This window comes from Notothenia rossii (genome assembly GCF_949606895.1).
Source record: "Notothenia rossii genome assembly, chromosome: 4".
Lineage (NCBI taxonomy): Eukaryota > Metazoa > Chordata > Actinopteri > Perciformes > Nototheniidae > Notothenia > Notothenia rossii.
The window spans coordinates 35,621,008-35,645,312 of NC_136902.1; the positions used below are offsets into that span (position 1 = coordinate 35,621,008).

General features: G+C 41.7%; 2 protein-coding genes across 5 annotated transcripts in view; one reads left to right on the top strand and one right to left on the bottom strand.

The window, feature by feature from the left end:
• klhdc8b (kelch domain containing 8B) overlaps positions 1–24,305 on the bottom strand; it is a gene marked incomplete at its 3' end in the record, with an annotated part of 357,262 nt that overhangs the window by 137,507 nt on the left and 195,450 nt on the right. The window lies entirely within an intron of this gene.
• On the top strand, positions 9,905–13,175 carry LOC307037926 (zinc finger protein 862-like). Of its 4 annotated transcripts, none has more exons than XM_079679144.1 (11): positions 9,905–10,081; positions 10,191–10,525; positions 10,616–10,791; positions 10,869–11,044; positions 11,144–11,313; positions 11,424–11,662; positions 11,750–12,007; positions 12,091–12,300; positions 12,377–12,613; positions 12,730–12,882; positions 12,950–13,175. In XM_079679144.1, the coding sequence occupies exons 2-11, from the start codon at positions 10,357–10,359 to the stop codon at positions 13,124–13,126; spliced, it is 1,965 nt and encodes a 654-aa protein (XP_079535270.1). In that variant the 5' UTR covers positions 9,905–10,081; positions 10,191–10,356; the 3' UTR covers positions 13,127–13,175. The 4 variants fall into 4 exon arrangements, with proteins under 4 accessions (XP_079535270.1, XP_079535268.1, XP_079535267.1 ...); XM_079679142.1 differs by having other exon boundaries at positions 9,906–10,081; positions 10,191–10,274; positions 10,355–10,791; XM_079679141.1 differs by having other exon boundaries at positions 9,906–10,081; positions 10,191–10,791.

Here is a 24,305-nt window from a genome sequence, read left to right on the forward strand (position 1 = left end):
CTGGCTCCCTATAGAACACAGGATAGAATTTAAAATTATTCTTCTCGCCTACAAAGCCCTTAATGGGCAGGCGCCATCTTACCTTAAAGAACTCATTATACCCTATTGTCCTACTAGGGCATTGCGTTCCAAGAATGCAGGGTTGTTGGTTGTTCCTAGAGTCTCTAAAAGTACAATGGGAGCCAGAGCCTTTTCTTATCAAGCTCCACATTTGTGGAATCAGCTTCCAGTTTGTGTTCGGGCGGCAGACACCCTATCCGTTTTTAAGAGTGCGCTTAAGACCTTCCTTTTTGATAAAGCTTATAGTTAGGGCTGATTAGATTCAGCCCCTAGCTTTGCTGATATAGGCTTAGTTTGTCGGGGGACATCTTACTTCTTCCTTCCCTCTGTCTGTACCTGTGTACTCTCATGTTCCGATTAACCCAGCTTCCCCAAATGTCTTTCTTTTTGGTGTCTATCTACGCTGGGATCCGGAGTCATGTATGATCCTGTTGCTGCGGTCCTGTGTCCTGGATCGCGAGCCCTGGATCTTGAGTCGTGGCTGTGCCTGTTGCTGTGGTCCTGGATGGATATCCTAGTGGATTCATCTTCCTATTATACACACATGCATTTCCAAACATTTGGACTACCTATGTTGCAAATGTATTATCTTTTCAATTTACACACGGCATCTATTGCACGTCTGTCCGTCCTGGGAGAGGGATCCCTCCTCTGTTGCTCTCCCTGAGGTTTCTCCCATGTTCCCCTTTAAACTGGGGGGTTTTCTACGGAAGTTTTTCCTTGTACGATGTGAGGGTCTAAGGACAGAGGGTGTCGTGTTGTCATACTGATATTCTGTACAAACTGTGAAATACACTGAGACAAATGTAACATTTGTGATATTGGGCTATATAAATAAACATTGATTGATTGAACATCACCTCTTTGACAACAAGACCGCAAATGAACCAAATGCAAACAGAAATAACGTTATGCCTGCTCCCTGTATCTGTCAATAATAATTTAATCATACAGAGAACTAAGACAGGGACTTTTTGTTTGACTTGTTCTTAAGTCATAAACACAGGAATAGATCTGCAGAATGTTTCCTTTTTACCTTCAGGGCTTGTGTATTGTTCTGAGGGGTTAAGCTGTAACTGGTAAAGCGGCTGTTGTGTTTCTAAGGAGAGCGGTGTGCCTGATTCAGCGCTTTGCACAGTGTGTAATTGTAGCCGAGCGTTGTCCAAAGTTCAAATGACTTGAACTTTGACCTCAATTGCTGCTGTCCTTTTGACTGGCAACCAATCAGGTGATAGCTGTGCTAAACAGCACAAGCTAGCGAGGGTGGTAACCATAGAAACAACACTGAACTGGCTGTTTTCATCGGAAGGCTCTGTGTCCTACTTTGGGGTGAGCAAAGAGAAAATGACACATCATGAAGGCAGCTTTAGGGTTGGGGTAAGTTTCTGTGGCTGTGGATGCAGATGATAGCTTTGTTTTTGATGTTTTGTTTTAAAAACCTGACTTCACTGCAACCACTCATTAAACCAAATCTAAACCAATACAGTCTGTTTGCCATGATGATAACTATCCACCAATCTGTTCTGTTGTATATCTCCCTGCTGATGTTTGACACTCCCTTTCCTCCCACTCTGTTACCTGTGACCCGCAGCCTCTCACCACTGTGAGCGGTGTGTTTTTTTTTTTTTTTCCCAGCTGTGGACAAAACCATGCGCAATCTTCTCTAATTACAAAAACCATGATCTATTCTCTGCCCGTCACCCCTGGAGACTCCATGGCAACCACAGCGTAACCTACAGCCTGCTATTATAGGGTGGCTGTTTGGCAGGTTTGTCCTTTGTGGACAAACTCTGTCAGCACTCAGAGCCAGACACCTACCTGGAGCTAAGTGACACAATAATAAGGTTTCTGGACAAAATATGCACCCTGTAATGATCATACAAATAATCAAAAACAACAAGTGCAAATTCAATGACAGAAGATGTTAAGGACAAAGCATTAATGGACCTTATTACACATAAGTTATACTGCATATTTTGTACTTCTCTTTTGTAACTTTGATGTACAAATCTTGCCTGCTGCTTTGTTTCCTCTAAAGCACGGCATCTTTCATCACTCTCTGTTTCATCTCACTGTCACTTTCATCATTTTGTTTTTTCAAATTCGGTGGAATTAACCTCATCCATCCCTTCTCACCCTCTCTTATCCCTTGCAAATCTTCATATCCTTTTATACTTTTATCCTCCTCTCTTTTCATTTTCCTGCTCTTGTATAACATGCTCTGTTAGGGTAACTGTGGACAAACTAAGATTGTTTTTATGATAACATATAAATGTTACTTTAATGTTTCCAACACAGAATCATAACTTTATAGGATACATTTTAATGTATTTTCTTGGAAAATAATTTGCTCCAGAAATTATCCTAAAAGGTGGGGGCAAAAATAAATTAAACCTAACTACTTACACATATTTCATCCTTAAGCCCTTTACTCTGCTTTCTTAAAATGTTCACTGTTTGTTTTTCTGCCCCCATAATGCAGTGCTCTCAGACCAGCTTAATGTAAAGACATCAAGAGGGGTGCCCATGTTCCCTGCAGAACTTCACTTTTATTCACTCTGAGTATTTGATAATAAAAAAAATTAACCCTTTTTAAAGTTGAATATCATTATTTAGATTTTCTTAAAAGCTAAATGTTGTTTTAGGGGATTTGCTAACTTTGGGAACATTTTTACTGGCCACCTGTTGGCCTCTTAAGTTGTATTAAGTTAAAAGGGTGCTTATATAATAATATTTTCAAATCCAGGCTAAGACTGGATTTAGAATATTATTATAAAAGTATGAAAATAAATACATATACTTATAATCTTTGCTAAGCTTTGGATGAAAAGTTATAGCTATTACGGCCTGTCCACACAGCGGCGTGCGTTGTCGCTTGCCGGCGGGCGTGTCCTAAACTCGACAAACAACCAATCACATGAATCTCCCGCCCCTGACACACAAGCAGCGGTTTGATTGGCTTGAGTTTGTTCTGGCATATGATTCGATTGGCTGACGCTTCTGCCGAGGCGTCAAAAGTTGAACATTGCTCAACTTTTGCAGCGAGCCACGCCAGCAATGCACAGCGTTCACGGTTCGGTTGCATTAAATATTACATATCTGCCGTAGTTCTTTATTTATAGAGCCCTGATCAGAAGACCTTTTGACAAACTGTAAGAAATGCTGCCAAAACTGAATATGTGACGTGGATCATAAATATATTAGCAATTAAACAACATCCTCCATTTCTTTTCACACAATACGTCTCCTTACAATATCAACACTAATTCGGCTGACTTTTATATTTGATCCAATTGGTAGATAGGTTATATTTACGCCACAACGGTGCACAGCTAATAGAAAGGGATGTTTATGTAGTTTTTTAAAGATATTATTTACTGAACTACCTTTCCAACTCCTCATGCAGTTGACTGTTGCAGGTCTATACAGGTTCAAGGTACAATGCATAAGCTTCAAATCGAGAGACTGAAACTGTATTTTCCTTTACCGTTCTGTTTTAATTTCATAATAAAGTTAATAGTCATATTATGTTTTATTAACTGCACCACTGGTTTTTTAACCCGCACCGCCTAGTGGTTAAAGCACATTATTGAATTTTGTTGTTGAATCCGTTTTATTTGATGAAAACATTTAAATATTAAGAGTAGCCTACATACAAAATTTGGGGAAAGTAGAAGGCATGATAGAAATATAGAATAGAAAATATCAAGAAGATACTGTAGTGATCTCCACAATAAAACAGTTTAGACGTCCAAAGATATTAACTGGAGGATGTGCAAAACAGACAAACTAATAAGGCTTTATTCAAACATTAAAGATTACTTTAAGTTAAGGTCTTCTTTTGAATAAGAACAAAATGTTGGGGTTATCCACAGATAAATATGAAGTCTGACAAAGCACTTAACATCCAATATATTGCATAGTTTATTTTGGCACTTGACAATCACCTTCCCTGAATTTGACTCAGGTGTAACTAAAGTCTGATTTAAGGGTTGTTTATATTTCACATCATTAATCAGAATCTGCAAAGTAACTAAAATACATGTAGTGGAGTACAAATACCAGGTTAACCTCTGAATTGTATTGGAGTAGAACAAAGTAGTATGCTGCTGTAAAAAAAACATTTCCCAACTTGGGATCAATAAAGTATATCTTATCTTACCTTAAGATGATCGATGGCTACTGCCATATTTGCAAAAATGTGCCTCTGAACCTTGACAAGTGCATGTTTCAGGCTTATCAATGAGCAACAGGAGGGGTCACAGTCATAAGACAAGCTGTTAAATAAAGGTCTTCTGACCTTAGCTGTCATGTGGGTATATTAATTCACCCATTTATTAATTATATGTTTTAAATTTGATAACAACACTGTTTCGTATCCCCTAAACAAGGGTTTCCCAAACTTTTCAGCCCGCGACCCCCAAAATAACAGTGCTCTTGCTAGTGAATTAATTACAGTTTTTGGGGAAATTATACAGATGACTAGTCCGCCCCTGAAAATGTCTATGCAAACGTTATTGTTAATAATGATTTTTTATTTTTTTATTTTATTTTGTTATCATCTCGTGACCCCCCGGGGGGTCGCGACCCCCACTTTGGGAACCCCTGCCCTAAACCTCCAGGGTGTACACAGTTTAATACTGTCAACTTCTAATTGTGGGAAATGCGAAAATGTCTTAAAGAGACGGGCCATAGAACATGTTGCGAAACACACAATTGCCAGCATGTATAGTTCAGGGGGGGGCGGCTGGACCCGTCCAATTCCAATTTTGGAAAGTCTGCCGTGGTTCCATTCCATTTCATAGAGCTGTTTGACGCTCAGCGTAACCTTGTCGCACTGCCACTCCAACATCCAATCACAGGGCTTGATGACTAATCACGGGGTTTGTAAAGCAAGGTGGATGTTGTAGTCCCAAACGATAGCTGGGGATTCTGGGTAGCGTAGTGTATTCGGAAACGGTAGTGTCTAAACTCCGAAAAAACTATATGTTTCTCTGAATCGAAGGTTAAAAACACAAAAGCATTGTACACAATTTAGACCAATCAATATTGTGTAATTAACAAGGATAAACTTATTTTTTTAGTGGATGAGTAATGCAGATATCACTGTGTAATCATTTCACAGTGAGGGGAATATATCCGGTTTTATTATGAAAACTTAGAGACTGGAAAAACTGTTTTCACCCACGCTAACTTTACATGGAAGCTGCATACACGTTATCCTGACGACAACTCAGATCATCTTCGTAATATCTATCAAACTATAGACCCTACACATCGACTGGACGTGGATTCGAAGAGTACAATATACACTTCTCACCAGAAATCGAATCAAAAAGCATTTTAATGGGCAAACTATTCCACAATTTAGGATTTTCCAGAGAGGGTTATTTGCAGTTTTTTTGCAGTAACTAATAGCGTTACTAGTTACCTATTCCCATTAAGTAACGCCGTTATAGTTACTGTGATTTAAATGGGTGCGTTACTGCATTACATTATGTGATGGAACTGAACCGAATCTCCCTGCGGATGTAACTTAAAGGCGAATACAGCGATGTCCTCTCACAGTATCATGGAAAAGTGAAAGTAACCAAAGAGGAGTGATGATTGGTTAACGCGGGGTAACATTTCAGGGTAAGCCAATCAGAGACAGAGTTGGGCGGGTCTTGCCTTATTGGGAAAATACACACACACGAACACTTGCTAATGATAACACACACACACACACGGCAACGCTCACCACCAGCACACAATGGGAGATGCAAGTATCAGCGAGAGCAGCAGCACATTTGCAACTTGGAAATATAACCACTATTTTCAATTTGTGGGGATAAAGGACGCAAAAAAGCTTATGGTAAAATGTAAACTGTGTGCAGGACAGAAAGCATTGTCCACATCGAATAACAGCAATGCCAATCTCCTGAAGCACCTAACTAATGTACATGGGGCTATAAAACTAGTCGCCACAAAGACCCCACCTTCTCAACCAATGTCTAAACATATCTTTTGTGTTTTATTGTTCCACTACATTTCGTAATGATAATTGCTACAATGATGGGGAGTTGTCTTTTCTCTTACTGTGCCACAGAACAACACAAAAACTTGTATTTGTATTGTTATTATTTTTAAAGTAAAGTAACGTGTTACTAGTTACTTTTATAATTTAGTAACTAATGAAGTAACTAGTTACTTTTTGAGAGCAGTAACTATAACTATTACTAGTTACTTTTTAAAAGTAACTTGCCCAACACTGGTTATTTGTGAACAAACGTCCCTCCGGAGCATTTGCAATGAACAATGTGGGCCGGGAGCATGTTGTTTCTTACACGACTACTAGAGCACTTCTAGTTGTCGTGTAAGAAACAACATATACTTTAAAACGTTTCTCTTTGTCTTAATAAGGGCATGAACAATCGGCCTATATGCTCGCTTTTTGTTGGAGGACAGGCTGCACTGGCCATGCCATGGGGAGCAACTTGGGGTTAGGTATCTTGCCCAAGAACATATCGATATATTGACTGCAAGGGCTGGGGATCCCTCTAAGTAATACTTGGACAAAACTTGAATGCAATGCGACTTCCTCAAACTAAACTGTGAAAGATCTGACATGTGTTGGGGCAGAACCTCTGCTCCGCGCCGTTCCTATATGAGCGGGTTCTCAAAAGAAGGAAAAATTCAAAGCAGCCAGGATAAGGGTTAAACAATAATCTGTTTTAATGGTAAAACATACAATATATCACCCAATCACCTAATCACGAAGCACTCTGCAACAGCAGCTTCAAAATGCAGAATGCTCCGGGCCCAAGTTCTACCACCGCCTGAGACACGTCTCAGGAACGGCCAGTCAAAAAACAAGAGCGCCAATCTTCAAAACGATCACAACATTTATACGCAGGTGGGGAGGAGTTTTGTCGCTTGCTCTTCCCTAGCTATTTGTTTATTGGCGAGTTCACTTCTGAGCGAGCTAGCCAGTGAGTTGGCAGTGTTCCATTGGTCGGTTTCACTTCTGCGCGGGACCCCAGGCAGTGAGTCAGCAGTTTGTTGATTCCACCTGTTGCTTCTGTGCGCGCGCGTGTGTGTGTGTGTGTGTGTGTGTGTGTGTGTGTGTGTGTGTGTGTGTGTGTGTGTGTGTGTGTGTGTGTGTGTGTGTGTGTGTGTGTGTGTGTGTGTGTGTGTGTGTGTGTGTGTGTGTGTGTGTGTGTGTGTGTGTGTGTGTGTGTGTGTGTGTTTGTTCCTCTGCCCTTAGGCAGATCCCCCAATCAATGATTTGGAGTCATGACAGAGGACTCTTTAACAGAACGCACACACATTATCCCTATGCAGCCCATCATACAAATGTCACCTGTTTTTCTTTATGAAAGCCATACTTGTAAATATCCAAACGTCATCGTCCCATGACGGCCACAGAATCAGTCAACCAACAGAAGTTAACTGTTCCCATGCCCTAAGGTCTTCCCTGACCTTCTTCTCACCTAAAGGTCAGCTATCTGGAATGAATACATTTAAAAATGAGAACAAAGGACTATGGTCTCGTTTAACTGTGTGACTCAATTCTCAAGGCCTGCAGGATGTGCATTATTAACTAACAATAATTTAACTGCATTATATCTAAGGAAAATGTCTCTGGGAATTCCCCCGTTAATTGCAAGGACTATTGATAATTAACAGAGACTCAAGGGGCCTCTTCTTGGTATCTGCAAGGCAGAAGTCAGTCAAGGCAGAAATCACAAGTTTAACACACATTCTATATAAGGTGACATTAAAATGAATATAGCAGAAATACACTATATAAAGCTTTCTGCTATAATATGTTACTTTAATACTTCAAATAATTTAAATAATACTTCACATGTTACTCATTGGTCCCTCACCAAAAACAATAACAACTTCTCTCTCACCATAGATTACTCCACTCTGTCTCCCTCCCCACACATCCACAACCTTGGAGTCACTGTATACAGCAACCACACCTTTGAAACCCATTTAAACCACAGAGCAAAACATAACATCCACCCATCAATCTCCATCTTTGCTTCCGAAACCCTTATCCATGCCTTCATCTCATCCAGACTGAACTACTGCAACAGCATCCTGTATGGTACATCATCTAAACTCAATAACCTTCAGTACATCCAGAACTCTGCTGACCACATCAACCCTGCCTGCAGAACTTCCATTTGCTCCCTATGCGTCAACAAATACATTTTAAAATCTTTCTCCAAATGCACTAAGCTCTGAACAACCATGCCCCCTCCTACCTGACAGACAGTATCCACGACCACACTCCTTCCCACAGCCTCAGCATAGTCACTAATAATGAGCAACAGAATAGCTGGGTTTCCCACACAGAGGTATTCCATCTCATCTTTGCCATTTGGAAGATCTTTCAATGGGATGGTTTTCTCAATCACTACTTGGATTGGCAACACTTTTCTGATTTCCTTTAACAGTGGACTAGGCCAGCGGTTTTCAAAGTGTGAGGCGCGCCTCCCCTGGGGGGCGCCAGGGAGCTTCAGGGGAGGCGCAGCGTGAGACACAAAAGAACGAGAAAAAGACGAGTAAAGTGACACTTGCCCACTTGTGGCTGTCTGTGGAGACCGAGTTCCCCCACCTCGCCAAAAAGGCTGTAAAAGTGCTCATTCCCTTCACCTCCACCTACCTGTGTGAGTGCAGGTTTTCCGCATTGACTTTGTTCAAAAGCAAGTACCGGGTCAAGGCTGCAGCCAGAGGATGATCTGCGTTTATTCCTCTGTGTATCAAAGACGCAGACTCATTGTTCCCACTAAAGTAGGGGTGAGTGTAATAAGGAGGCAAAGTTGACGTTCAGTGTGTTACCGGGAGCATATAAGGATTTATCCACCATGTTGAAAATGTTAAAAAATATATGTTTTGAGAACACGGCGTGCGGAAATATACGGGTCGTGCTGCAGCTAGATGTGCCTGTCCTCTGTAAGAAGGTGTCGGCGACTGACATGCAAGGAAGAACGGCTGTCCACAGGCTGTTCCAACTTTAACAACTGCAGTGTTTCCCACACAATGTTAATACTTGGGCGGGCCGCCCAGGTATATTAAGGCCCGCCCAAGTATATTTCGGACCTTTTTTAATTTTTTTTATCCGTCCGCGAGCGACGCCATCTGCGAGTGATTAACTAATGGACAATGAGCCCTCGCTCTACGCCTCCTGTGCCTGTTCGCTCTGCGGTTGATTAACTAGGGGACAATAATCCCCCCCTGTTCGCTCTGCGATCGATTAACTAGTGTATGATCCCTCGCTCGACACCTCCTGTTCGTGCTGCCATCGCGTGGAGGGAAACGAGAAACGGAGAAGACGACGTTAATTTAGAAGACGCGGACACTAAGGTAAAGTAACTATTTTCTCCTTATTGTGTTGTTGTTTTCTGACTTTGGTAGGAGATTCGAATTATTTGAAGTTAGTGGCAACTAAGAGTGTATTTAACGTAATCAGGCCAACTTTGCTGCGTGCAAGTTACGTGTGCTAAATTAAATATAAAAAAGATTATAATTCGTTTTCTCTTCGGGCTATGCCAGTTAGAAGGACACAGATTAACTTTAGCTAAGGTTAGACTGTTAATTTCCCCTGCATTACTCCTCAGATATGAGTATTCAAAAATATTTTAAGAGAATACGGCGTGAGGATGAGGAGGAGAGACGAGGAGAGGAGGAGAGACCACAGGTAACTTAGCCAATGTTAGCATTTTGCTTGCAATGGCAATAATAAATGCATAAGTCTCAATAATGATATATGTCGGTTCGTTTGACCTGAAATTATACAATTGCAATCAACAGTGAGTTGCAATGCAGAGACCAAACTAGATTCAAGCTTGTTTTCAATTCTAGCCGGTGTTCAGTGAAGATGCTGGCACAACTAGTCAGAGTACTGAGGGAGAGGCAGCAGGTCCCAGTGTGGTAGAAGCAGCAGCAGGTCCCAGTGTAGAAGCAGGTGCAGGTCCCAGTGTGATACAAGCAGCAGCAGGTCCCAGTGTGGTACAAGCAGGTGCAGGTGAACAAGCAGCACAGTTCCAAGCATCACAGACACAGACACAGACATAGTATAATAGCAAGGAGAACTCTACCATTTAAATGCAGTAATAACAATGCATTATTTTCAGATTCCAAGCATCGCCACTCAGGATGGAACCCTGATTGGCTCAAAATGCCACAGTTCAAGAATTAGCTCTACCTCACCCAGCATGGTATGAATGGCATTTGCAAGTTCATATTTGTAATAAAACTTATTTTTTGTAAGAATTAACACGTTTTTCTTTTTAAAAAGGAATGTTTTGCCGAATCTGCAGGCTACACAAGCCTCCAATAAAGAAAGGCCCCTTAAAACGGGCTTTCATAGAAGTTGGGATTCTTGTTTTCCGCAAGGATTATATCGAGCGCCACATCTCCTCAGAGCCTCATCAATATAGTGTAAAGCATCAGGTCTCACTTGCATCAGGTATATCATTTTTTTATGTAAAGCTAATTTCTGCAACCTATCAACCATGTTTGGCTCATATAATGAATTATGTCTTTGCCCTTGGTCTAGGCTACTCAGTGATGCAGGCTTTTGAGCCCACAGTTATTATGGAGCATGAGGCCGTCATAGGTGGACTCAAATGCCTTTACTGGCTAGTAAAGAACGAGATTGCTCACCAAACCAACTACCCTAAGCTCTTAAGTTTAGCTCAGCTTTTGGGTTGTGATTACTTTGAAAAGCTGAAGGTAAACCTAGTACAAAATGATGCTTGTGAAACTAAGAACTTTAACCAGCTAAATGTTAAATGATCTCTTTTTCTCAGGTGGATCAAAGAAACAATTATCAATCACACAGAATAGTGGATGAAATGCTGGAGATCCTTGCAGAGATAGTAGAGTCGCCTATTTTGGAAGAGATAAGGTCATCTCAAGCAATCAGCCTAGAGGTTGATGAAACCACAGATGTATCTGTAAACCGCCAGCTGGATTTACATGTTAGGTGGGGTATTTTTTAAAGGAATGATGTGCATTTAAATAAAGGCCTAGTTAAACTTAATATTTATTAATATGTGTGAAAACCTATACATTTTTATTTTAGACACCTGGATAAAGAGGGTTATGTTTTCAACCACTTCCTTGACCTGGTAACTCTGGAAGATGGGAAAGCTGACAGCATTGTTGCTGCCATCAAGAGTGTACTACAGAAGAAGGATCTCCCGGTAGACAGGCTCTACGGACTCGGGACAGACGGTGCAGCAGTGATGACGGGTATGGAGTTTATTGTTAAATCTAATGGATTGTGTGAAATTTGAATTGTCAGCTGTTATTAAAGGAAACAAAATGACGCCCTCAACACTGCATTTAATTCTTAAACTTAGGCCGTCTGAATGGAGTGGCAAAGCAGCTCACAGACAGTTTTCCAAAGCTGGTTTCTGTAGCGTGTGCTGCTCACAGACTGGCACTGGCATGCAAAGATGCCTCAAATGCTGTCAGGTATATGGCAAACTTCAGGAACCACCTGCAGGAACTGCACCTATTCTTCCGAAATAGTGCAAATAGGTCAGCCACACTGAGTGCTGCCGCTACCACTCTTGGTCTGAACGACTTGAAAGTCAAGGTGTGTTTTCACCTATTTTCATAATACTATTGTGGTGTCATATTATTTACATATATTTTACTAGCCAGTGTTTCTACTTGTTGTTAGGAGGTGAAAGATACAAGGTGGCTATCGCAGCACCTAGCCGTTCAAAACCTCCAGAGGAACCTTCCAGCTGTGCTGGCTGCTCTGGCGGAAGAAGCGAGCACAAGGAAGTGCCCAGTGGCCAAAGGTCTATACACCTTCTGTGCCACATACCGCTTTGTGGCTGCCCTCTACCTTCAGGCAGATGTGCTGCCCCACATTGCAATGCTGTCCAAGGTGTTTCAGAGAGCTGATGTGAACTTTCTCCACATACAGGAGCAGGTAGATTACAAAGAAATGCATTTGATGCTCCCAGTTATTTGCATTATCCATCCTATTATATTGTTGTCTTTTTCCACATTTAGGTGCCAGTCACACTTGTTACTCTGAGGAGAATTCTGGAGGCAGGCGAGACCCCACTCCCCGGAACGTTCCTTGCTCGCCTACACCAAGACTTGGACAACCCAGGTGGACTTGGGGCGTTTAGCATTGCCGGAGAGGAGGAGAGGATCAGGAGGGGACACGGAATTCTGGAGCGGCCCCGGGAAGATATGTGGGCCAGATTTGTCAGAGATGTAAATACATCCCTTCTTACTTTTACATTCCAATATTTATTTTCCTTGAACTGAAAAATGTATAATATCATTCCAGGTCCTCAAACCTTACATCTGCAGCCTGGAGAGCAACATTGAGAGCAGGTTCCAGCAAAGCACTATTGAAGTGCTGGGGGCCTTCAGTGTCCTGGGTCCAAAGGCAGTTACCTCCAATGATGTAACCAACATTTCAATGTTGCAGACCCTTGCCAACAAATTCATCCCAGGGCAGGATGCCACAGTTATCCAAGAGTGGACCTCCTACAAGCAGCATGTTCTTGAAGGAACATTTAAGGTTGGTAAATACTTAAATTAATATGAACTTGACGGTTAGAATTGCTTGTTTTGACATCTGTAAATGTTTCAATTATACTGTATACTCATTTGCCCTGCCTTGGCTAATCTCTGAAGGACAAGACACAAGCTGAGATCATGCAGCTCCTGGCCAGTGAGAAGGACGAATGGGCAGAAATATACCCAAACCTCAGCCTTCTCTCTTCAGCGGGGTTGGTCATCCCTGTCTCCAGTGTAAACTGCGAGAGGGATTTTTCTACGATGAACAGGGTAAGTGTCATTCCCTGTTGCATGTCATTCTGTATAGTTCATTTAAAACAAACTGTCTGTTTTATAGGTGAAAACTGACATGAGAAACCGACTGAAAGGGGAGCACCTGGCTGCATGTATGCGGATAGCAGTCAGTGGACCAGCACCAGAGGCATTCCCATACACACAGGCGTTGGAGCTGTTCTTCAACAAACCCAGACGGATTAAGTGCTCTGACAAACAGTGCCATCTTTGTACAAAATGAATATTGCCATACAGTAATGTAAAGTTAATGAATAAACATGTTGTTAAAACTTGTTGTTTGTCACATGTGTTGCACGTCACAAAGCCCGCCCCGCGGTCCGCTCGCAGCCCCCCCCCCTGGCACCTTCCCCCCCAAGTATATTTCAGATCTGTGGGAAACACTGAACTGTATTAACTTCCAGGGTAGTGAATTGAACATGCAATTGTAATTGGGTGTGTGGTATATTTTCATGCACGGACACGCATGTTCCACAACACACAAACTGAACAACACTCAATTTTCCGACCGCTACCAGCGTCCTTGCGATCTTGTTATAATAACAAGTGCACGTTACTGATGCAATATGGTTGAGACCATTCGGGCTTATTCTAGAGGGGTGCAAGGAATAGTCCAAATAGTGGGGGAGTTTTATACAATATGTTTAAAACATAAAAATAAAAAGGTTTAAAAAAGTTATTGTTTAAGGTTTTAAGGAGGTGACGCTACTCAGCCAATCAAATCGGTGCAGTCAGCACGATAGATTCAAAAACACACAGAGACACGACAAGAGGAGAGAAACAGTCGGAGTAATTTCAAATGGCGGAAGGTAGACAGCGAAAACAGAGCATTTAATTACATTTTCTCTTACTGGACCTCTTTGAAATGCAATTGAATACCCCTGCATTATAGCAACAACAACAATAATAATAATAATAATAATAATAATAATAATAATAATAATAATAATAATAATAACAGCAATAATAATTGGGAGGGGGGGCGCGGCTGTTCTTATGTTCTCTGAGGGGAGGCTCACCTACCCACACTTTGAAAACCCCTGGACTAGGCAATTGTTAGAGATAGGTTAAAAGCGTTATTGTTTCAGGGGTACATTTTTAGAGGTAGTCCTCATTTATAAATTCACTCAAGATGAATCTGCAACTCAAAAACTATACATACATCTGCCTTTATCGCAAATCCAAAGTACTTTTCCTCCCTGGAACCACAAAGCAGGGACAAAGTCCTCCAATGTTCCTGACCTGACAGCTCTTACTCTGCTGTTCTGACAGAGGCAATCTCCCACAGTGACCTTAAAAGGGCACTTCACTCTTCCTAATGAACACTCGATACTGGATCAATAAATCCCTCTGCCTGCTGGTAACTTTAGTCACCATGCACTATATGTGTCACTGTATCAATGAGGCCTGAATGAATAAGCCTGAAGGCTCCTGACAACAATAGACTTACTGCACTCATACAGTATGTGTACAGGTGAAAATCTGAAAAGTTGAACTTGAAATTACTTTGTTTATACTTTTTAAAGTAGCTTGTTCATAAAACGCATTAAAACTAGTTTCTACTAGATCCCTCAATAATGTTTGTTAAAATTAAGACCAATCTGTATTTTCCTATGTTAACAGCTTTAATATAACAGGTACGACCTAACCTATGGTAAACAAAAAGGTATTCATTTCAACGTGTTTGACTACTGTAAGTTGAAATGTGACATCTTCAAATGAGGTTCCCACGACCTCCTTTATTCAACATAGGAGATGATGGAAACTACATAGAGAGAAGGGGTATGCAACAAAGGTACCAGGTGTGAATTGAACCCCGGACAATTCCCCCTGGCAATTACGTAAATGGTCCTCGTTCTAAAGTTACGTATATAAATTAAGGGTTGCGAAAACTCTTCATTTATTTTAAAGGAAGCTCAAAGTAAATATATATAGAGTGATTGTATACTTAAAGGCACCTAAAGTAACTTTCTGGTTAAAAGAAGCTCAGGTTTAGGGTTGTTTTTATATAAAGCCACAGAAAGCAACAACACAGCCACTGTTGTCATAACCTAGTTAGCACTGACAATATTAGAATTGTGAGGCACACCAAGTGCCAAAAAATGTTTTTGACTGTGTGACAGTCAAAAACATTTTTCTTTTCCTTCAGAGTTTTGCTGAAATTACAGTCTAACCACAGCTGTGCCAGGAGTGCAAGACAATAAGGACACTTCATATACACAGAGAAAATATGTTGAGCCCTTCATAATGTATAGGTAGAGTGGATTAGAGCTGGGGTGTTATCTTTCGGAGAATCATTTATTTAATGTAATCGTTTATTTGAAGAGGGACAGTGCACATTGATGAACATTTAAAACAAATAATGCTTTAAAACGTAAACATGCCAGATTTTAGCTTTGAGCTAATTTCCATCCGTAGTCCCTCACATACAACATTTAAGAACATGACATTTATAAACATAGCAAAAATAAATACATGATATGCAGAAAGAGCATGAGCAGCAGACAAGCATTAACCACATGGCAACAATGTAGCAGCTATATAAAGTGCAGGAGAAGATAAAAGAGCTACATAAAGTGCAGGAGGAGATACCCCTGTGTTAAAGTGCATTTAGCGGTGATGGCACGTTTGTTTGTTTGTTTGTTTGTTTGCTTCTCAACCATTCTTTTAGTTGACCTATAAAACTGTTCAAAGTGGGACAATCCTGTAACTCAGTTGGGAGGCTATTCCCAGTGCTTGAATTGGAATAAAAAAGGTGCCAGTACTCTAAATCAGCAACAAGTATTTGGCACAAAGTCATAGTATATCCTATAATGCTGGTGGGTTTGTCTCTTTATATTTTAGAAAGGCTCACTGTAATTAAACAAAATGACTCAGGGTGCATCTGAGATTAGAGGGGGTGCAGTGGTAAAGTGCTATTTTTATAAGTGGGGAGTGGACCTGACACCCTGTAGTCTATGGGGGTCCGGGGGCATGCTCCCCCGGGAAATTTTTTTTTAAATATTGAAGTTAGATGCATCAATCTGGTGCACTTTGAGAGCAAAATGAAGAGATATATGGATACCTCTCAACATCCATAATGAAACAACTGTAAACAGATTTACTTTTTCATTATGGATATAAAAGAAAGTAAAGCTTGACTCCTACTGGCTGGTTAAATGACTCCTCGTCCCTGAGGCCACTACCAGTTTTTTGTGCCATTTTGCTGGATTTATTTGTCAATAGTGTTGCTGCACAAAGTGATAGCTCTCTAGTTTAAATCTACTACCCAAAAAGAAACATATGGAGATGGGTTACTATTTAAAAAAAGATTGCAAATCTATTTGGGAACAGTAGGGCTGGGCCTCAAATTTTAGCTCCCAACAAGTTTATCTACATTTTGTTTGTATTATTCATGCATATTTTACTAATCACTACCCCCTGAAATGGAAATATGTGTTTACATAAATGGTGACTGAACCGTTTGAGACCCACTGAGATAACTTAAACTAAGTTAACTATCTAAAGACTCAGAGAGTAATTTACCTCACCAGAGCTGTAGTTATCAGCCTCTCAGTCTGACAGCAAAGGACTCTTCCTCCACCTTGTTGTTGAAAAAGCTCCTTATATCCGTTAGCGCAGCTAGCTAGCACCAGATGCTAACAACAATACACGTAACCGGTGTGCGCGCTTTCTCGCTCGCTCGCGCCACACATACACCAACACACACCCTCCCGAGCTTGAATGACACACAGAGACCAATCGAGGGCATTACTATCTGTATGAAAGTGGCAATGTCGGCAGGCCACGTCATGTAGACAGCCAGTCACCCTCTGTGAGGCAGAGTCAGACCCACATTTGCGCTGCGTTGCGTTTACAATATATACGTATATTGCCGGCATTTCTTACTGAGTACCGGCAAGGTGCCGGTACTCAGTAAAATGCCGGTACCACATGGGTAAAAATCAGAAGTGCCGGTACTGCGTACCGGTGAGTACCGGCCCAATTCAAGCACTGGCTATTCCACAAAGAGCTGCCTTTAACGGAGAGGACATTTTGTCCAAAAGTGGTCCGTCTGCGGTGGACTTCACAGTCTCCTCTGGTTTCTGACCTAGTGCAGCGTCCAGTTCTTTTTTTGTGGATGAATTCCCTAAAGGGAGGGGGGGCCAGTCCATGTAAACATTTATATAAAAAAAAAAAAACTTTTAAAAGACTTAAAATTGTCAAAACTCAAGAAATTGTGTTTTCCCAGGATGGTACAGTGGTGGTATGAATGTGGCTTTCTGCCAAACACCTGGATAGCTCTCTTGTACAGCTGTTCTATGGGTTTCAGGTTTGTGGCACAAGCAAATGACCACAGTATTAAATGTGGGATAGAATCATGCAGTGGAGGTGTGACTTTGCAGCATTGACAGTTAAGAAAGGTTTAATTGGTTTAAAATGTTGCAAGTTGAATTTAACGGTATTGGATACTTTCTTAATATGTTTCTTAAAAGTCAAGTTCGAGTCCAGTATGACTCCAATATACCGTAATTTTCGGACTATAAGGCGCACCTGAATATAAGCCGCAGCAGCTAAATTGAATGATGTGTACATATATAAGCCGCACTGGACTATAAGCCGCAGGTGTTTTAATGTTTAATTACCATATGTAAGGTTTCGTGCACAGAGGGGATTGTCGGGAAAGAGATGTCTGTTTGAGGAAGCTCCCATTTATTAACATTTCAACAAACAAGTTGCATATTTGCATAACGTATTCAAGTGTTAACATTTAGTGCAATAGTAGCTGCAGAACATGTACTGTGCTGTGTAAACTGTACTGTATCACATAGCGTTTAAGACACACAAACTTTTCAACTTTCAAACTTAAACGGTGCGCTCCCAGCGCACGTACCGGCAGTGATCTACAGCGGTGGTTTTCAACCAGTGGTACGGGGACAAACTGTCTCGCTCTCGTAATGTCTGTCTGTCTTGCTCTTGTTCTGTCTCTCGTACCACTCTCGGTTCCACTTTTACTTTTGCGCGCTACCTGTCTCACTCTTTTCCGGCCTCCAGCTTTTCCTGCTGGAGTCCGCCGCTTAAAGGTGGGGGGCGCGGACTGGCCATAGAGCCCATAGAGTTAAAGGTGGTGGACTCCATCCATCCATCCATCTTCTCCCGCTTATCCGTGGTCGGGTCGCGGAGGTAGCAGTTCCAGCAGAGAGCCCCAAACTTTCTTTTCCCTGGCCACATCAACCAGCTCTGACTGGGGGATCCCAAGGCGCTTCCAGGCCAGCGAAGAGATATAATCCCTCCACCTGGTTCTAGGTCTACCCCTTGGTCTCTTCCCAGCTGGACGTGCCTGGAACACCTCCCTAGGGAGGCACCCAGGTGGCATCCTAACTAGGTGCCCGAACCACCTCAACTGGCTCCTTTCGACGCGAAGGAGGAGCGGTTCAACTCCGAGTCCCTCCCGGATGACCGAACTTCTCACCTTATCCCTAAGGGAGACACCAGCCACCCTGCGGAGAAATCCATAGATTTAGGAGGTCCCCTAGTGGCCGTTAGCTGTAAAAATCCATAGATTAGCCGCACCGTTATATAAGCCGCAGCGTCGAAAAATGTGAAAGAGGCGCGGCTTATAGTCCGAAAATTACGGTACTTGAAGTGGGGGAATAGTTCTATTTCTGCTCCGTTTAAAAACACGTTGGATCCTTCGATTTTGACTGGTCGTTCACTGAACACCATGCATACTTTTTGCATTTAACTGTAAGCAAATGTTGTTCAGCCAGTGTTGAACCTGAGCTTTTGAGAGACAGGATGAGATCATTTCAATGTTTTTCCCGTGTACAAAGATGACCGCATCATCGCCATACATTTGCACATTCAACTCAGGACATAGATTAGGCAAGTCATTAATGTACAGTGAAAACAGTAATGGTCCAAGAATGGAACCTTGTGGAACCCCAACAGGGTTCACAAGGGAGGGGGATTTGGTACCGTTGACCAAAACACACTTATCGAACGTTTTCTGTTAAGACTTAACCCAATGTATTGAATCTGCCGAAAAATTGAAATAAGTCAGCTTTGTAAGGAGAACTTGGTGGTCAACAGTGTCAAAAGCCTTCCTGAGATCAAGGAAGACAGCACCTACAGGACTGTCTCAGAAAATTTGAATATTGTGATAAAGTTCTTTATTTTCTGTAATGCAATTAAAAAAACAAAAATGTCATACATTCTGGATTCATTACAAATCAACTGAAATATTGCAAGCCTTTTATTATTTTAATATTGCTGATTATGGCATACAGCTTAAGAAAACTCAAAAATCCTATCTCAAAAAATTAGAATAGTTCCTCAGACCAAGTAAAAAAAAAAGATTTATAACAGCAAAACACAATCAAACATTTGAAAATGTCCATTAATGCACTCAGTACTTGGTTGGGAATCCTTTTGCACGGATTACTGCATCAATGCGGCGTGGCATGGAGGCAATCAGCCTGTGGCATTGCTGAGGTGTTATGGATGCCCAGGATGCTTCAATAGCGGCCTTTAGCTCATTAGCATTGTTGGGTCTGGTGTCTTTCAGCTTCTTCTTCACAATACCCCACATATTCTCTATGGGGTTCAGGTCAGGGGAATTTGCAGGCCAATCGAGGACAGTAATGCCATGGTCAGTACACCAGTTACTGGTGGTTTTGGCACTGTGGGCAGGTGCCAGATCATGCTGGAAAATGAATTCCTCATCTCCATAGAGCTTTTCAGCAGACGGAAGCATGTAGTGCTCTAAAATCTCTTGGTACACAGCTGCATTTACTCTGGGCTTGATGAAACACAGTGGACCAACACCAGCAGCTGACATGGCTCCCCAAACCATCGCTGACTGTGGGAACTTCACACTGGATTTCAAGCAACTTGGATTTTGCTCCTCTCCAGCCTTTCTCCAGACTCTGGCGCCTTGACTTCCAAATGAAATACAAAACTTGCTTTCGTCTGAAAAGAGGACTTTGGACCACTGTGCAACTGTCCAGTGCTTCTTTTCCTTAGCCCAAGTCAGACGCCTCTTCCGTTGTCTTGAGTTCAGAAGTGGCTTGACCATGGGAATACGGCTATTGTAGCCCATTTCCCGGACACGTCTGTGAACAGTGACTTTTGATACCTGGACTCCAGCTTCAGTCCACTGTCTTTGAAGCTCCCCCAAATTCTGGAAGCGACTCTTCTTCACAATGCTGTTAAGGCTGCGGTCATCTCTCTTGGTTGTGCAGCGTTTCCTGCCACATTTCCCCCTTCCAACAGACTTTTTGTGGATGTGCTTTGAAACTGCACTCTGTGAACAGCTTGCTCTTTGAGAAATTTCTTTTTGTGTCTTACCCTCCTGATGGAGGGTGTCAATGACGGTCCTCTGGACAGCAGTCAGATCAGCAGTCTTCCCCATACTTGTGATTTAGTTTACTGAACCAAGCTGAGTGTTTTTCAAGGCTCAGGAAACCCTTGCAGGTGTTTCGAGTTAATTAGACGATTCAAGTGATTCGTTGGACACCCTACTAGTATACTTTTTCATGATATTCTAATATTTAGAGATAGGATTTTTGAGTTTTCTTAAGCTGTATGCCATAATCAGCAATATTAAAATAATAAAAGGCTTGCAATATTTCAGTTGATTTGTAATGAATCCAGAATGTATGACATTTTTGTTTTTTTAATTGCATTACAGAAAATAAAGAACTTTATCACAATATTCTAATTTTCTGAGACAGTCCTGTACATATGGGCTCGTGTCCAACATACATTTAACCTTTTCCACAAAGACACAGTCAGCTGTCTCAGTGGAGTGGTGAGCACGAAAAGCAAACTGCATTGGGTGGAGTGGAGCGAAACCTTTGTCTAAATGTTTGGTGATTAGTTTTGACACCCATTTCTCAGCTATCTTAGAGACACAGGGGAGGAAACTGATAGGTCTATAATTGGATATCATTGCTTTATCCCCAGATTTAACGATCGGTGTCACAGTGGCCACCTTCCAGGATGATGGAACTTCCCTCGTGCTGATAGATTGATTTACTAGCATACTAATTGGTTGTATTAGACTGTCAATATTTGTCTTTATAAAGTTGGTGTCTAAATCATCTGCATGCCTAGCCTTAGAACCTCTTAACACTAAGATTATATTTTCTACCTCAACCTCTGTGATTTCCTCCAGGTCAAAAACGGGGTGTGTATCCATAGTCGGGCTAGGTGAGACCTCAGCTGGCGGGAAGAGCTTTGTAATGTCCAGGGGCCTCATTTATAAAGGGATATACGCTCAAAAAATGGCGTACGCAAGTTTTACACAATGTTTGCGATTTATAAAATACTAACTTGACGGGAAAACGTGCGGTCCTCCACGCAAACTGTAACCCATGCGTACGCACTAAGCACAAAAACGGGAGAGACGAGAAACTGCAACACCGTTGTCATAAGGAAGAATGGAGAGAAATATGTGGAAATAATACCATAAATAAAAGGTTAACTCTCACTTATCATATATGAAGAACTAATTTTCAAACATTGATTAAAGCCAATCTTAAAATGATTAAACAAACGCCTGTTTGCGACTCCTCAGTGCACACAAAAACATAACTTGGAGAAATAAATAAATCCGGATATGTTATTTAAAACCACCTCGAATATGTTGTGTTAATGTTATGAAATGTTTTCTCATAAATGATGCGGTAAGAAGGACGACAGAATTACGTCTAAACTGATGCCGTTTTGCATTTATATAGGTTGTAGATACGAGCATGGTTTTATATATTATCACTTTTAATCGTGTTTTATGCCGTTTGCCAAGACTTGATAAGTCGCTCGTAAAACACAGGACGTATGGAAACTAAGAACACCATATGTGGTCAATTGTACAGCTAATATAACACAACACATTAGTTGTATTTCCTTTAACTGGTGGATATAGAGTTGCGGGGGGGTTGAAATGCACAGGCTGCAGTGGAGACGCTGCGCACAGCTGATTGACTAAATTGACCCACCAAATACAAAAACATAATTCAGATCCACTCGTCATGACTCCACTCCGGAGGGATTCCCCGATCATTTCTTACAGTTTCTCATCAAGGGGGTGTCTCCTGTCCCCGGTACAAACACACTGCCTGAGGAAGGCTATGTGTATTTTTTTTGTCATTAACCTTTTTCGGACCACTTATTTATTTATTTTGGTGACGATCCGACCTCCATGCTGCTACTCTGGTTCAAACTGCATCCACCAAAAAATATGATTTATCTCGACCTCCCCAAAATAACCAAAATCTGACATGGTGTGAGATGTCTTTTTTAGCTGTTCTGTCGTCATTTCCTGCTATCTTCTTCATAAAGTCAGTCAAAATGAATGAATGAATGGGCGTTTCTTTGACTATTTATAGGCAAATATGGGCGTTACATGAAGCCCGCAAAAAGCTGCACCCTATTTCGAGTCGATTGTGATTTATAAAGGGAAACCAGCGTAGGAAGTGCTGTACGCAATGTTTGATGAATCGGAAAATTTCGGAAAATTTCTGTACCTATTTTTTTTATTTCTACTACGTAAGCAACCTATCCACGTCAATCCTACGCACGGCATTATAAATGAGGCCCCAGAGCACTATTTATAAAATACTCATTTAGAGAGCTGCCAACACTGCAGCGTCTTTTATCAGGGCCTCATTGATTTTTAATTCTAATACATTATTTTTGTGTTTGGTATGTTTACCTAATAGTTTATTTAGGATTTGCCAAACGTTTTTACTGTTACCTTTCGCACCTTCAATTATGTTGATGAAAAAGTTTGCTTTGGCCTGTCTTATTGTTTGTGTTACCTTGTTACAAGCATGAGTGAATTTATGTCTATCAGTGGATACTCTAGATTTCATGTCTCTAGATTTCATGAGATTTCTGCACTGTAGATTCAGCCAGGGAAGATGATGTTCCTTCCTGTCCATAAGGCACCCTCTCCTTGAGAAGGAAGACATTGCATTGTTAATTTTAGATATAAACAGATTAATGTTTTCACCAATGTCTTCAGAGGAGTGAGTGTCTCCCCAATCAATCATTTTCACTGCCTCCATAAAACCCTGTTGCAGATTTTTGGGGATGAAGCGAGAACCGAAGGCAGGGGTTTTAGGTGTGGCCATGAACCTTTTTTTTGTGAGTTTCCTGGCAAAAAGAACAAGATTATGGTCAGAAAGACCAGTCAGGAAGTTGTAGATTTGAACTATTCTGTCAGCTTTGTTTGTACATAATAAATCTATCAGTCTTGGAGTTTTTGGTTATTCTAGTCGGTTTGTCCATTGGTTGTATTAAGTTGTGTTTACCCATGATCCGTTTTAAGCTCTTTCTATTTTGTTTGTCGTTCCAGTTGATATTAAAGTCTCCTACAATAATTAGCTCTTTGTAGGAGTCACAGGAATTCAGCATGAGTTTTACCTGGTCATAGGAATCCACCTTAGTGGTGGGTTGTCGATACAGGCAAATCATGGTGAGGGACATTTCCTCAGATAATGTGATTTCCACACCAACACTTGCCTTTGTGGTGGCTGTACTCCTCCAGCCGTCTCCTTTGTGTTTGTTTGTTTGTTTGTTTGTTTGTTTGTTCTCCTCTCTCTGTGTTTGTTTTTGTGGGCTTGGTGGCTGTCCCTCCTGGCTCCCGGCTCAACCTCCACTCACCTGCTGCAATCAACTGTGCACCCTCCGCGACTACACACCTGCTTCCCATCAAGCCATTAACAACAGCATATCAACCGAGACTCCCCAACCTTTCTCCGCCAGATCGTTGTACAACCACAGTGGTATAACTTCAAGGCTACTTAGCGTTTATAGCTATTTTCTCCTACTGATGTTTTAGTGTCTAACGTGTTTCTTTTCTTGTACTCCAGGACCATTCTCCAACCGCCGTGTTCCCGTCACCAGCCGCCACGTGCTCGCCACTCCAGCTGGAAGTTATACATCGTTGTCTAAAGTTACTGATAAGTCACGTGTTTCCTGCTCGGGGCGCAGAAATCTTTGGCCATTGACTCTCGTTATAAGTGGTGCATGCGCAGTCCGCAGCTCACTGCGACAGATAGGAGTAGCTCGGGGTGCACCAAATGGCGCCCAAAGCAGCTGTTTACACCGCCAACAACTAGGGGGTAGCAGCAGTGCCAGAGTGAGTGATTGACGTTTGAATGAGAGAGAGCTAGACGGAGACGGAGTCTAAACAAAACTATATAGCGAATATGGAGAAGGAAAATGATGTTTAATCACTTAAAGAAACACCCTTTGAGAGGAGGACACTGGAGGGAAAGCTGAGAGTAAAAGAGCTCGGACCTGTTAACCCTGACATAGGCAGGAGTTAAGGACAGAGGAAGGCAGTATACCTGCTATTTTTTCATGGAGCTGGTTTAGCAAGAAGGCTGGACTAACTACCTGTGTGCCTTTGA

Coding starts and splice junctions, on each gene's coding strand:
- LOC307037926 (XM_079679141.1), top strand. CDS start 10,357: ATGTTTTGCCGAATCTGCAGGCTACACAAGCCTCCAATAAAGAAAGGC. Junction 11,314..11,423: donor CGGTGCAGCAGTGATGACGG/GTATGGAGTTTA, acceptor TCTTAAACTTAG/GCCGTCTGAATGGAGTGGCA. Junction 12,008..12,090: donor TTCTCCACATACAGGAGCAG/GTAGATTACAAA, acceptor TTCCACATTTAG/GTGCCAGTCACACTTGTTAC.